The 15,150-nt window shown below is 50.1% G+C and overlaps 1 protein-coding gene across 2 annotated transcripts; it reads left to right on the top strand.

Moving 5' to 3' along the window:
- Positions 1 to 5,454: 5,454 nt before the first annotated feature.
- On the top strand, positions 5,455 to 10,827 carry LOC123133957 (serine/threonine-protein kinase BLUS1). 2 transcript variants are annotated; one of them, XM_044553330.1, is made up of 16 exons: positions 5,455 to 5,868; positions 5,963 to 6,220; positions 6,300 to 6,427; positions 6,548 to 6,589; positions 6,688 to 6,769; positions 6,848 to 6,916; positions 6,994 to 7,164; positions 7,257 to 7,322; positions 8,114 to 8,182; positions 8,265 to 8,390; positions 8,521 to 8,582; positions 9,388 to 9,485; positions 9,650 to 9,732; positions 10,180 to 10,238; positions 10,362 to 10,405; positions 10,525 to 10,827. In XM_044553330.1, exons 1-16 carry the CDS (start codon positions 5,653 to 5,655, stop codon positions 10,578 to 10,580), a joined length of 1,629 nt encoding a protein of 542 aa, XP_044409265.1. In that variant the 5' UTR covers positions 5,455 to 5,652; the 3' UTR covers positions 10,581 to 10,827. The 2 variants fall into 2 exon arrangements, with proteins under 2 accessions (XP_044409265.1, XP_044409267.1); XM_044553332.1 differs by having other exon boundaries at positions 10,483 to 10,827.
- Positions 10,828 to 15,150: the final 4,323 nt, after the last annotated feature.

The following is a 15,150-nucleotide window of genomic DNA, read 5'->3' as shown; positions in this document are numbered from 1 at the left end:
TGAACTCCCACTCAGATAGACATCCCTCTGGTCATCTAAGTGATTACATGATCCGAGTCAACTAGGCCGTGTCCGATCATCACGTGAGACGGACTAGTCATCATCGGTGAACATCTTCATGTTGATCGTATCTGCTATACGACTCATGCTCGACCTTTCGGTCTCCGTGTTCCGAGGCCATGTCTGCACATGCTAGGCTCGTCAAGTTAACCCTAAGTGTTTTCGCTGTGTAAAACTGTCTTACACCCGTTGTATGTGAACGTAAGAATCCATCACACCCGATCATCACGTGGTGCTTAGAAGCGACGAACTGTAGCAACGGTGCACAGTTAGGGGAGAACACTTCTTGAAATTTTGTAAGGGATCATCTTATTTACTACCGTCGTCCTAAGTAAACAAGATGCATAAACATGATAAACATCACATGCAATCAAATAGTGACATGATATGGCCAATATCATTTTGCTCCTTTTGATCTTCATCTTCGGGGCTCCATGATCATCATCGTCACCGGCATGACACCATGATCTCCATCATCATGATCTCCATCATCGTGTCTTCATGAAGTTGTCACGCCAACGACTACTTCTACTTCTATGGCTAACGCGTTTAGCAATAAAGTAAAGTAATTTACATGGCGTTCTTCAATGACACGCATGTCATAGAATAAATAAAGACAACTCCTATGGCTCCTGCCGGTTGTCATACTCATCGACATGCAAGTCGTGAATCCTATTACAAGAACATGATCAATCTCATACATCACATATTATTCACCACATTCTTGTTGGCCATATCACATCACAAAGCATACCCTGCAAAAACAAGTTAGACATCCTCTAATTGTTGTTTGCATGTTTTACGTGGCTGCTATGGGTTTCTAGCAAGAACGTTTCTTACCTACGCAAAACCACAACGTGATATGCCAATTGCTATTTACCCTTCATAAGGACCCTTTTCATCGAATCCGTTCCGACTAAAGTGGGAGAGACTGGCACCCGCTAGCCACCTTATGCACCAAGTGCATGTCAATCGGTGAAACCTGTCTCACGTAAGAGTACGTGTAAGGTCGGTCCGGGCGGCTTCATCCCACAATACCGTCGAAACAAGATTGGACTAGTAACGGTAAGCATATTGAACAAAATCAACGCCCACAACTATTTTGTGTTCTACTCGTGCAAAGAATCTACGCAATAGACCTAGCTCATGATGCCACTGTTGGGGAACGTAGCAGAAATTCAAAATTTTCCTACGTGTCACCAAGATCTATCTATGGAGAGACTAGCAACGAGGGGAAGGAGAGTGCATCTACATACCCTTGTAGATCGCTAAGCGGAAGCGTTCAAGTGAACGGGGTTGATGGAGTCGTACTCGTCGTGATTCAAATCACCGATGATCAAGTGCCGAACGCACGGCACCTACGCGTTCAACACACATACAGCCCGGTGACGTCTCCCAAGCCTTGATCCAGCAAGGAGAGAGGGAGAGGTTGAGGAAGACTCCATCCAGCAGCAGCACAACGGCGTGGTGGTGGTGGAGGAGCGTGGCAATCCTGCAGGGCTTCGCCAAGCACCGCGGGAGAGGAGGAGTACTTGTGAGAGGGGGAGGGCTACACCAGAACTTCGTCTAAAGCTCCCATGCGCCTCCCCACTATATATAGGGGTGGAGGGGCTGGTTTCTTGCCCTCCAAGTCCATTGGGGCGTTGGCCAAGGTGGGAGGAAAGAAATCCCATCATTTCCTTCCCCACCGATTGTTATCCCCCCTTTTTAGGGATCTTGATCTTATCCCTTCGGGATATGATCTTATTCCTTCTAAGGGGGGATCTTGTTGCGCCTTGACCAGGGGTGTGGGGCCTTGCCCCCACTACCCACGTTCATGTGGGTCCCCCCATGCAGGTGGGCCCCACTCCGGAACCTTCTAGAACCTTCCCGGTACAATACCGAAAAAACCTGAACATTTTCCGGTGGCCAAAATAGGACTTCCCATATATAAATATTTACCTCCGGACCATTCCGGAACTCCTCGTGACGTCTGGGATCTCATCCGGGACTCCGAACAACATTCGGTAACCACATACAAACTTCCTTTATAACCCTAGCGTCATCGAACCTTAAGTGTGTAGACCCTACGGGTTCGGGAGACATGTAGACATGACCGAGACGTTCTCCGGTCAATAACCAACAGCGGGATCTGGATACCCATGTTGGCTCCCACATGTTCCACGATGATCTCATCGGATGAACCACGATGTCAAGGACTCAGTCGATCCCGTATACAATTCCCTTTGTCTAGCGGTATGTTACTTGCCCGAGATTCGATCGTCGGTATCCAATACCTTGTTCAATCTCGTTACCGGCAAGTCACTTTACTCGTTCCGTAACACATCATCCCGTGATCAACTCCTTGGTCACATTGCGCATATGATGATGTCCTACCGAGTGGGCCCAGAGATACCTCTCCGTTTACACGGAGTGACAAATCCCAGTCTCGATCCGCATAAAACAATAGATACTTTCGGAGATACATGTAGTGCACCTTTATAGTCACCCAGTTACGTTGTGACGTTTGATACACCCAAAGCACTCCTACGGTATCCAGGAGTTACACGCTCTCATGGTCAAAGGAAGAGATACTTGACATTGGCAAAGCTCTAGCAAACGAACTACACGATCTTTGTGCTAGGCTTAGGATTGGGTCTTGTCCATCACATCATTCTCCTAATGATGTGATCCCGTTATCAACGACATCCAATGTCCATAGCCAGGAAACCATGACTATCTGTTGATCACAACGAGCTAGTCAACTAGAGGCTCACTAGGGACATATTGTGGTCTATGTATTCACACGTGTATTACGATTTCCGGATAATACAGTTATAGCATGAATAAAAGACAATTATCATGAACAAGGAAATATAATAATACTTTTATTATTGCCTCTAGGGCATATTTCCAACAGCTCTTCCTCGTCAGCTTCGGCGAGGTTCACCTCCTCGTCGCGCTTCTTCTTCCGGCATTCCCGGGCCCAGTGGCCCAGGTTGTTGCAGTAGCGGCAATTGTCGTTCTTGCGGGAGGCGCTGCCAGAGGAGTTCTGGTTCCCTTGCTCGCCTCGTCCACCTCCGCGACCGCACGAGCGTCCGCCACCGCCGCCGCCTCGGCGTCCGCTGCCATCGGCAGCTTGGCTGCTGCTGCCTCCGGTGGCTCCGGCCTGGTCGATCTTCTGCTGGCACGCCATCCACTCCTCGTGAGTGAACAGGAGGTTGTTCCCGCCTTGGGCGACCCTGTCCAGCCCGTAGCGTTCCTCCGCCGCCTTCAGCCGGCCAGTGAGCTCCTCGACCGTGAGTTCCGATAGGTCAAGCAGTGTCTCGATGGACAGAGCCACCTGTGCATAGCGCGGCGGGACGACCCGGAGGAATTTCTCCACGGCCCTTTCTTCCCTCAGATCGTCACCGAGAAGAGCTAGATTGTTCATCATACCGGCGAGTCGAAGGGCGAATTCATCGACGGTCTCCCCGTCCTTGAAGCGGATGTCGTCAAACTCCCGGCGGAGGAACTGCGCCTTTGCCTTGCGCATGCGGTCGACTCCAAGACGGATCGTCTTGATGGAGTCCCACGCCTCCTTCGCCGTCTCCTTCACGACGAGCGTCGCCAGCATCTCCGGCGGTACGGCCCGGAGGATCGCCTCCAGCGCCAGACGATCGTCACGATAATCGGCGTCGTCGTCAGGACACAGCCCGATCTTGATGATGGTCCACAGGCCTCTCGCCTGCAGTATTACCTTCATCAGGAGAGACCACTCTGCGTAGTTCGTCCTTGTCAGGGAGGATAGGAGGTGGATCCAGTCGCCTCGCGGAGCGGCCGTGGCATTGCTAGCTCACGGCCAGACGCCCTCCTCGAGCTGTCGCCCAGCCGGGGCGCGGGTGTGCCGCCGCCGCCGCTGGTGCCCTTGCCATCCTTCTTCGCCTCAGCCCCGGAGTTGTCCGGCGAGACAGAACGGGAGCGATCCGGATTGCTCTTCCCCATGACCGAAACGCGGCTCTGATGCCAATTGTCAGCACTCCTGGAGTGCCAACTCGATGAACACACACACGCGAGAGTGGAGCTCTAGGTAGACGAAGAACACGATGGTTTTGCGCTGTAAACTTCACAGCTTTTCTGCGTCTCTGTATTGCCTTTTATTCAGGATTACAGAAGGGAAACTGGGGATCGTGGCCCCTGACATCGCGCCTACGTGATCCACAACGCTCGTGCCATCCCACGAACAGATCAACGTGGCGCTGGACTCGCTCCAGGTTGTTGAAACCGCGAGCTAAACTAGCTAACTGAAAAACTGAAACGGGAAACTAGCCTGACAGAAAAACAGGAACGAAACTAACTGAATAGTGACAGGGCTTGGGGCTTTATTTCAACAGCCTCCGCACTCCGGTGTCACCAAAGCGCTCACTAGAAGAGAAACATAGCCTCCAACATCTCAAGATCCAGGGCAGCATCATCGCCAAAATGGCTTTCAAAACCGATGAACAGACCTGCTGCATGCAGCAAGGCACTTGTCGCTATGGCATGTTGGTCAGGGAACATCCCCATGCTGGCCTAGATCCGGATTCATCGATTCCCACTGATGAAGATGAAGTCACGTGAGAACGTTTGAACCGCCGCCGTCGGACCACAAAACCTGTTTCTAGATCATCATCTTGTCCTGACTGATGACACCGCTGCGAGACGGAAGCCACAAACAACACAAAGAACAATAGATCTCACCATCTGAAATAGCCGGCAAGAAGACGAGGCTATCGGCTTCTCGACGTCATCATAAAGATCATCGTCATGAAGAGGAAGAAGTCGAAGCAGATTTATTCGACGCGGCGCCGTTGTCCTCACTCCAGCGGCACAAAAGGAAACATAGACCCTATGTACAGAACACCATGGAAGAGGAACGGGACCCCCCCCCCCCCCCCCCCCCCCCCCCCGGGCTTCACCGGCGTTCCGCAAGGAAACTGTCGTCGCCCAGATCGCCCTTTTTTTCTCTCGAGCGGTTGGGATGAAGCGTTACTGCGGCTCATTCGAAGATGGTATGATATGTTGGCTCAGTTTTTTAGAGGTGCTCATAGGAATAAAATGTATGTGTATGCGTTCATACGGGGTGAGTGTATGCGCGTATATATGAGCGTTTGCGTTACTGTGTTTAAGAAAAAAGGTAGACGTGGCTGATTACAACTTCCACCCGTAAGTCCTCGATCACAACGACGGAGCAGCTCTTGGTTGGACTCCGATCCACCAGACGAAACGACTCCGACTCTTTTTTCGCGGAGGCAAAACAGAAACGGAATCGACCGGAGGCCCGTGCATGAGATCCGGATCCGTTATAAATATCTCTCGCCTCGCGACGCCGGCGCCTCCGCCCGTGTTCTTCTTCCCCCCACCGGCCCGCCAGCCAACCATAGCGCCCCCCACCCCCTCCCACCTTCCCCCCCCCCTCACGAGAAAGCGCATCCCGGCCGCGCGCGCCTCCTTATAACATCTCGTTCATCGACCGCCATGGCCCGTCGACCGAGCCCGTCGGATCCACGCAACAGAGAGGCCGAATTAGTCGACTAGGCTGCTGTTCTAGGGTTCACATCACTTGATCAATCCCGGCGTTCCCCACATTGGTCAATGGGGTCCAAGGAGAAGGGGAAGCGCGGGGAAGGAGGGGCGTCCCCGAGGGCGAGGAAGGGGGAGTTCCCCATCCGGGCGGAGGATTACGAGCTGATGGAGCCAATTGGCGACGGTGCCACGGCCGTCGTGCGCCGCGCCCGGTGCCTCCCGCTCGGCGGCGAGGTCGTCGCCGTCAAGATTATGAACCTCTCCCTCCGCTCCGAAGCCGACGTCGTACGTACCTGCCTCCTCCACTCAATATATCAATCGATTCCCCTGCGCACAAATGTGTAAAAAAAAGAAGCACTAATCGGCATCTCTCATGCAGAACAACGCCTCCGAAGAGGTCAAGACCATGATCCTGACGGATCACCCCAACCTCCTCAGCGCCTACTGCTCCTTCACCCAAGACGAGAACCTGTGGATCGTCATGCCCTACATGGCCGGGGGCTCCTGCTTCCACCTCATGAAATCCTCCTTCCCCAAAGGGTTCGAGGAGGAGAGGTTCATAGCCTTCGTGCTCCGCGAGACGCTGAGGGGCCTCGAGTACCTGCACGGCAAAGGCCACATACACCGGGACGTCAAGGTAATTGAGCTCTCCCGGTACTGAATTTGAAGATTACGTCACTTCGTAATTTTTTTTCATGTTTCGGGCGTGAACACAGGCTGGAAACATACTGCTTGATCAGCACAAAGGGGTGAAGCTTGCAGATTTCGGAATTAGCGCCAGCGTTTACGACTCAATGATCAACAGGAACGGCAAAAGGCACACGCTTGTTGGCACGCCTTGCTGGTAGTTTTAAAGTTGTTGTTTTTAGGACTGTGCAATTAATACTTTTGCCGAATGGGTTGATGATTCCGCAGCTCATGAATACTGACATTCTACTGATTTGGTGTTCTGTTTGTTCTTAAGGATGGCACCTGAAGTGATGGAGCAAAAGGAATACGACTTCAAGTAAATTTTTTATCTGGATTTTTACCACTTGTAAAGGTTAGTTGGTTATTTTTTTTTATACCGATTGCTTAACCGGACATACAAACAACTATTCCCAGGGCAGACATTTGGTCTTTTGGAATAACTGCACTAGAACTAGCTAATGGCCACGCTCCTTTCTCTAGCCAACCTCCAGCAAAGGTATTAGTTTACGTTGATATATTTTACATCATCATAATGTCTGTGAGAAGTTACTGAGGTCTCTGAAATGACGTGTAGGTCTTTCTGATGACGTTACAACATGCTCCTCCATCTCTTCACAACACAAAGGACAAGAAGTTTTCAAATGTAATCTTGATATGATCTCTTAGAATCTTAGATACACACATGTCCCTATGCTTACTCGTTCCTATCTTTTTATGTAGTCATTTAAGCGAATGATTGGTGCATGTTTGATAAAAGATCCATCCAAGAGGCCAACTGCGCAAATGTTACTACAACTTCCGTTCTTCAAAAAAGTGAAGTCTGAGGATAATCACGTAAGATGCATGCTAAATAAAGTGCCATCTTTGGTTGCTAGGGTGCAAACTATAAAGGTATGAGACGGCATTCATTTGCCTTCTCCATTGATCATTTTTATATGCGCGCATATATATGGTGTAATTTTGTGTCAATTATTTTTGAGCAGGAGAATGAAGCAAAGTTGCAAGCAGAGAAGAAACCACACGATAAAATCAAAGAGAAGACATCACATGTTAGTATCTCTATAGACTTATTTCCATGGCTAAGTGCATCTTCAATACCGTGCCGCAAATCAGACACACTATACGTCTATGTACCCAAATGCGGGAGCTCGCCATCCAAATCCATACCTCAAATGTCCGCCTCTATTAACATAAAAAAAATACTAGCAATGCCTGCCGCCAAATAACAATGGCCTTCAGCCAAATAGTCATGCTTATACAATGGTCGTCCGTCAAATAAGAACCATTAGCAATGGCCTCACGCCGAATAACTTTGGCCTTCGTCAAAGTTGGCCTCCTTCTGCCAAATAGCAGCGGCCTTCCGCCATCCTGCGCGGATGGAGAGGAGAGAGGGGTAGTGGAGTGGGGCACGTGATGGGTTTTGATTGTCCAGGTGGACGTCCCACAAACCTCCCCCAGGTTTCTTCTAGTTTAGTGAAATTCGGCCATGCAGACGCGTCCACGGACTTATGCGACACTATGTTGGATGACAAAAATGGTTTGAACACTGCAGTTTGGATGTTTGCAGGCGATTTGAGGTACGCGTTGGAGATGCCCTAAGATTCGTAAGATAACCACTTTTTGTAGTGCTCTTTTCTAGGCACTCAGAAGAAATTATATATTGTACTTTGGGAATTTAGTTTACACTTGAACCTAAAATAATTGATGTAGTTAATCAAACCATTGGTTTAAATTAGTTACATGTCCTTAATCCTTGGTCTATCTTTGAGCTTTGATTCTGCGCTTTAAATGTACCATCCAATAATTATTTGAGTTATTTCAATTCTTGTATATGGAACAGGACGAATATTGGAGAGGTATTAGTCAGTGGCACTTTGATATCGAGGACTTAAAAGCACAAGCTAAATTGGTATGATTTTACTTGTGCAATAACATTTTGTCAAAAAAATTGCATATATAATTTTACGAAATATTGTTCGTTTCATTTCTAGTACTCAGAAGAGAATGATAGTGACGAAGAGGAGTACTTGCGTTTCCTATTTGAACTTGATACCGTGGATGAAATTGTTCCGATTCAAGATGTGCATCCACAAAATCATGCTAGTGATGATAAGAAGGTAATTATGGTGTTGTATATTACTCCCTCCGATCCAGAATAAGTGTTGTGATTTTAGTTCAAACTAGCATATAGGTAAATGGTTGTATTATAATATATGTTTGAACTAACATGGCATGTTGTACTTTCAGATTGTAGGTACTGAAATAGTAGAAACGCCAAGCTCAACAACTCCAATATCGCCACCTCAAAGGTTGGGATGTTTAATATAATGTCTTAATAGAATTGATAGTCACTTTGTTGAGAAACAGGGACAAATTCACAACCATAAATATGTATTTTTTATTACGAAATGTGAAACTATAACGTTATCACTCATATAATGCACATATAATTGAATAAGTTGTTTGCAAAACGCGCCTTGTATTTATGTATGGTGGCAATATTTTTCTACGGGAGTTAAACATGTCTCTTCTTTGATTTTTAAGTTTACATCAAAATTGCGTCTTTCTACTTCTTATTGGCATAAATGTTACTCCCTCCGTTCGGAATTACTTGTCTCGGAAATGGATGTATCTAGAACTAAAATACATCTAGATACATCCATTTCTGCGACAAGTAATTCCGAACGGAGGGAGTAGTATTTAATCCTTTTTACCAGTCATGCTATTAAGGAAGTAAATTGTACCCCCTCCATCCCATAATATAAGAGCATTTTTGACACTAGTGTAGTGTAAAAATCGATTTTATATTATGGGATGGAGAGAGTATTGCATATATATAGTAGGTTTAGATAGATTTGCACCACGAGAGCTCAACATCTTCTGACACTAATGTACTAATCTAATTTTACTACTACATGATTGTGTCTAATATTTTTTATTCTTATCTATGTTGTATCTGATCTACAAATAGCTCTTCTAGGAAATCTAGCATACAATTAAACATTAATATGGTCTGTTTCACGCATGAAGTCCAACATCTGAATGCATACGTTTGTTTTCTGAATATTAATATCACACATAAGTTTGTTTTCTGACATAAGGTTTTTCTACCAGTGGAAAACAACTTGAGAATGGACCCCCTAATGGCCTTTTGCGCCATGAGTCATTTGAACGACATTCAAAAGTACCTACCAAGCAACTTTCAAGAGCAGGCAAGTTTTTCTCCAAGTAAAATGTCTATAACTAGGATGGAGAAAGAATATTTTTAAGTAACAACTCAATAATTATTATTCATTGTTACTTGTGTTATACTTGATTTATGTTTTTTAATTTTGTCCAATTGGCATGCACAATGATAAGTGGTTATTTTATGCAGTTTCCAATGTTACGTGTACGGATGAATATCTAGAAAAAACGGCCATTCAAAAGGGTCGCTTTAAAGTAACAATGGAAGAAACGGTATGATTTTTATGATATATGTCTTGGGCATAATTAGATGGTTTTAAGTTATATAAATTGCATAATGTATAACCTTATATTGGCACTATCATTTCTTATTTGGTTAATTTACAATATTCTGTGTGTTTCACAAAACAAAATCTATGCAATCACTTAATTACCTTTACCTCACAATATGATATGATTTGGATGTTTTTATTGATCATCATTAGAATAAATAAATTTACTTACAACAAATCTAACACCTTCAAGTTTTTAGAATCACAATCCTGTACACTGCCTAGATAATCTCGTTGTCTATATTTTGGGACTGGAACATATCTGTACATATTTATGGCATTACTTGCACAATGGTCATCTACGTGTCCTACATATGCCATATTCACATATGAAATACTTACAATTAATTTATGTAGTTACTCATAAACATTTTTTATGAGGTAATAGGAAGCATCTACCCGCAGGGAGAAGGAACTACTCGAACGTATTGCATGTTTAGAGAGGATGTAAGTTCTTCGTGTGAAGAAAACTTTGTTCATTACTTGTACATATTATTCTCGTTTTGTAAGGAAATATCCCTTATTCTTTGAGGATCTTTCCTAATCTTGTTATATATTTGCCTTATACAGGCTCCAGGTTACCCAAGATGAGGTTGTGAGGCTTAAAGAAAAGGGTAATTACATTGATCTTCAATATTATCATTTTTCATAGTGTTAATATTTGATATTTAACTTATTAGTTGTTTGGCAGATGCAAAAGGGTAATTACATTGCTCTTCATGTTTTCTGGCAGAGGCTAAAGGAGCAGGGCCATGCGTCCAACAAAATAGCAAAGTACAAGGGCTATAGTTACTTAAGATGGTGCTTTTCATAGCTAGGGAAGAGTTGCAAATTTGTGTAGATCTTATTGTCATAAGAATCTGGCATATGGTGCCACTTTCTTAAAGTTCTTCTCAGTAGAGTAGCATTAGCTTCATTTAGTTCAGAAATAGGTTGTGCTTCTAGAAGAGATCCAGTGTGATAGTTTACAAATCAATGGTGTGATGTATTTACACTTACAAACTTGAAGCGCGAGGATTTTCCTAGTAATTTAGTACTCAAACACTTGACCTTTGAATTTTTAAAAGAAAGGGTGGATCTCGATTTCCTTTAGTAGAAACCGAAACAAAATTGGACAGGTCTCACACATGATACTTGACATCACAAAACCTGTGAGAAAGGAATTATACAGGTGTAATATAGCAAAGAGGCCATCCTAGGAATTACAAGTTATCTAGATCAAAATGGTGAGCTGAACATAGGGCGCACAACAAAAGGAAAGAAGACACAAACTAGTCGTCCAACGCCTCTCTCTCCTCAATTTTGGATCCATGGGGTTCAGTTCTTGTGTTATGACCGGTGTAATTTATAGCCGGAGGAGGCCCAATGGGCGCATTTAGTTAGGGGCTTAGCCCAAATTATCTTATTTTTATTTAGCATCGAGATTATATAAACAACTATAAGACCCTCTTTGGAAATTTGGAAAATTAAGCAATAAGACAATTCTATTGCCCTGCTTCCAGAGGAGCCGGAACCCTAACCACGCCGCCGCCTTTTCCACCATGTGAGACGACGCCAGCATGCCGGCCGCCGAGGTCAGGACCTCGCCTGCCTCCGTCTTTCCCCTACAAGCTCCGTCCTAGACCCGGTAGAACCCTAGTTCCTACCACTTTGGTATCAGCTAGCTCGGTTCCGATTATGTCTTCGCCGCCGCCCACCCCAACCCTCTCGCTGTCCACCGCCACCACCGACCCGTTGTCCACCTCGGCCAGCGCACCCCAACCGTCGGCACCCGTCACCAACGCCGCGCCGGTCCCCGCCGTTTTCACTCTAGAGGAGGTCACGGGAGCACTCCGCGATCTCGCCAACGCAGTCCAGGGCATCCGCCTCTACCTGGCGGGCCCCTACGGGCCGCCGCCACCAGGCCGCTGCTCCTGCCGTAGCAACCGCCGCACCCGGCGGCCTCCACGACGCTCATTGGGCCGCTGCAGCCCCAACCGCCTCCAGCCACCACCCCGCTCTGGCCGAAGTGGCCGTCGCCGGCCATCACGGCTTCCGCCGCACCCGGCGCCCCCATGCAGCAGCCGCTGCACCCGCAGGCGCCCCCGCCACCCAGCACCGGGCCAACGACGACCGCATCGGGGGGCGTTCTGATCCAGCAGGTCCATTTCCGCCCTCACCGTCACCGCTACCGGCCTGGTTGGGCGGGTCGTCACCGCAGCCGGTCTACACTACGACCGTGGAACAACCGGCGCCCACCCTACAGTACGCCGGCCCCTCCAGCTCCGCAGGTCCCTACGCTGGCCTCGACGGACCGTCGTTTCACGGGAGATTCCCCGCGCCCACCGACCTGGCGTCATCCTCCTCGCTGCTCCGTACCGCTGAGCCGTACACCCCCAGCGGTCATGCTCAGACACCGCCGCGTTTCGCCAAGATCGACTTCGCCACCTACGACGACAACGAGGACCCACTCAACTGGCTCAACTAGTGTGAGTAGTTCTTTCGGGGGCAACACACGCTGTGTCGGACCTCATCTAGCTCACCTCTTACCACCTCCGGGGCGCCGCACAAACGTGGTACTACGCCCTCGAGCAGGACGAGGGCGACATGCCCCCATGGGAGAGCTTTCGCAAGCTATGCCTCCTTCGCTTCAGGCCGTCGATACGCGGGAGCCGGCTGGCGAAGCTCGGCCGCCTTCCCTTCACCTCCACGATGCAGGACTTCGCCGACCGTTTCTAGGCCTTGGCGTGCCACATGCCGGGCGTGACGGCTCAGTAGTGGGCTGAGCTCTTTGTCGGTGGTCTGCCGGATCACATCCGCTTAGACGTGGAGCTTCAGGGGCCCCAGGACCTCCAGACGGCCATGCACTATGTTCGTGCCTTCGAGCGTCGTGCGCAGGCCCTGCAGCAGGCAGCACTAGCGCGGGGTGGCCGCCAGCCAGCCAGGCCGCCCCCAACACCACTTGTGCCAGGCCGGCCGCCATCGATCGCTCCAGCGCCTACCACTCCGGCCACGACGCGGCCCTTCCGCCGTCTTTCTCCGGTCGAGCAGCTCGAGCGCCGTCGCCAGGGGCTTTTCTATCACTGCGATGAGCCCTACGTGCCGGGCCATGTCTGCCCGCGCCTCTTCTACTTGGGCTTGGCGCGTTGCCTCCACCAGTTGCCGCGGAGGCCGCCCCCGCACCCGCTCCGGTGATGGCTCTCATGATCTTGCTCCATGCACTCGCCGGCATCCGCAACGAGCGGACTATGCTCTTGCCGGTGATGATTCACGGTGAGCGCCTGGTGGCCCTCCTGGATACGAGCTCCACGCATAACTTCCTGCCCGAGGCGACCATGCCGCTTAGCGCTTCAGCGGACGGGCGGGGAACAACTCAGGGTCACCGTGGCCAGCGGCGACCGCCTCCGGTGCCATGGGCTGGCGCGGAATGTGCCCATCACCATTGGCGATGAGCACTTCACCATCACTTGCGCCAGCACGACTTGGGCTGCTTCGACTTCATTCTCGGCGTTGACTTCTTGTGGACCCTCAGTCCCATTCTCTAGGACTTCGACACCTTGACGATGACCTTCTGGCGTCTAGGTTGCCGCGTTTGGCGGCAGGGCGTGGGTGGCAACTCACCAGGGATGCCGCAACTGCAGCTGGCCACAACTGCTACCGGGCCCGAGCATCCCCTGTTGGATCACCTCCTGCAGCAGCACAGCGACCTCTTCGACGAGCCCGAGGGCCTTGCGCCAGCCCGGGTGTATGATCACCGCATTCATCTCCTGTCGGGCACAGCGCCGGTTGCTGTGCGCCCCTACCGCTATCCCCAGTTACAGAAGGACGAGCTCAAGCGGTAGTGTGCGCTCATGCTCGCCTTGGGCATCATCCGGATCTCCACTTCGCCATTTTCGATGTCGGTCCTCCTCGTCGGCAAGTCGGACGTCACGTGGCGCTTTTGCATCGACTACCGCACCCTTCACGCACAGACGCTCAAGGAAAAGTTTCCTATTCCGGTCGTTGACGAGCTTATGGATGAGCTACATGGGGCGCACTTCACCAAGCTCGTCCTTCATTCGGTCTACCACCAGGTGCGGATGCACCCGGACGATGTCGCCAAGACGATGTTTCAGACTCATCATGGCGACTTCGAGTTCTTTGTGTTGCCTTTTGGTCTCTCCAACGCCCCGGTGACCTTCCATGCCCTGATGAACGACGTCCTCCGCCCCTACTTGTGTCGGTTTGTGCTCGCTTTCTTTGATGACATTCTTATCTACAGTGCCTCATGGGCAGAGCACCCTCAACACGTCGCCATCATCTTCAACGAGCTTCAAGCGCATCATCTTCATCTTAAGCGCTCGAAGTGCTCGTTCGGCATGCCTTTAGTCTCCTACCTCGACCACATCATCTCGGACGAGGGCGTTGCTATGGATTCCGACAAGGTGGCGACCGTCGCGGCCTGGCTGACACCACACTCACCGAGAGCTCTCCGCGGCTTTCTGGGCCTCGCGCAGTACTACCAGAAATTCATCTGGGAGTTCGGCCTCATCGCGTCACCACTCACGCGCTTGCTACGTCGCGACGCCTTCGCCTGGGATGCAGAGGCGACAACGGCGTTCGAGGCCCTCAAGGGGGCCCTCACAACGGGTCCCGTCCTCTAGATGCCCGACTTCGACCGGCCGTTCGTGGTGGACTGCGACGCCTCCGGTGTGGGGTTCGACACCGTACTGCATCAGGGCAACGGGCCGCTCGCGTTCTTCAGTAGGCCTTTCGCCGCGCGCCATCATAAGCTTGCGGCCTATGAGAGGGAGCTCATTGGCTTGGTGCAGGTCGTCTGCCACTGGCGACCACATCTTTGGGGACGGTCATTCCGGATTCGCATGGATCACTACTGCCTCAAGTTCTTATTGGACCAGAGGTTGTCTACCGTGCCACAGCACTAGTGGATCACTAGGCTCTTTGGCTTCGACTTCACCATCGAGTATCGTCCGGGCCGCCTTAACACCGTGGCCGATGCCCTGTCCCGCCGCGACGCCGACCACGACGCAGACGTTGGCGACTCCGACGGCGTGACCCTCTGCATCCACTCGGGGCCTTCCTTCGCCCTCTTTGATGACATACGCAGGGCCACCGCTGACGTGCCAGACGCTCAGCTCCTGCAGCAGCGCCTTGATGACGGCGACCTGGAGGAGCCGTGGCGTGTGACGGATGGCTTGCTCCTGCATGGGCGCCGACTCTTCGTGCCGGATCACAGCGATCTCCATTACCAGGTTCTGCTACCGGCACACTCGTGCGGTCACGAGGGTGTGCAGAAGACCGTCCACCGTCTCCATGTCGATTTCTACATTCCTGGTGATCAGGCCCTGGTCCGGGACTGGGTACGGTCTTGTGTTACGTG

The sequence above is a fragment of the Triticum aestivum genome, chromosome 6B, assembly GCF_018294505.1.
Source record: "Triticum aestivum cultivar Chinese Spring chromosome 6B, IWGSC CS RefSeq v2.1, whole genome shotgun sequence".
Lineage (NCBI taxonomy): Eukaryota > Viridiplantae > Streptophyta > Magnoliopsida > Poales > Poaceae > Triticum > Triticum aestivum.
This window is presented reverse-complemented; position numbering and strand designations above follow the sequence as displayed.

Bases quoted from the DNA above. Each gene is read 5' to 3' on its own strand.
- LOC123133957 (XM_044553330.1), top strand. From the start codon at position 5,653: ATGGGGTCCAAGGAGAAGGGGAAGCGCGGGGAAGGAGGGGCGTCCCCG. The intron at 6,770-6,847 runs GTATTAGTTTAC...AATGACGTGTAG, and splicing joins CTAGCCAACCTCCAGCAAAG to GTCTTTCTGATGACGTTACA. The intron at 9,486-9,649 runs GCAAGTTTTTCT...TATTTTATGCAG, and splicing joins CAAGCAACTTTCAAGAGCAG to TTTCCAATGTTACGTGTACG.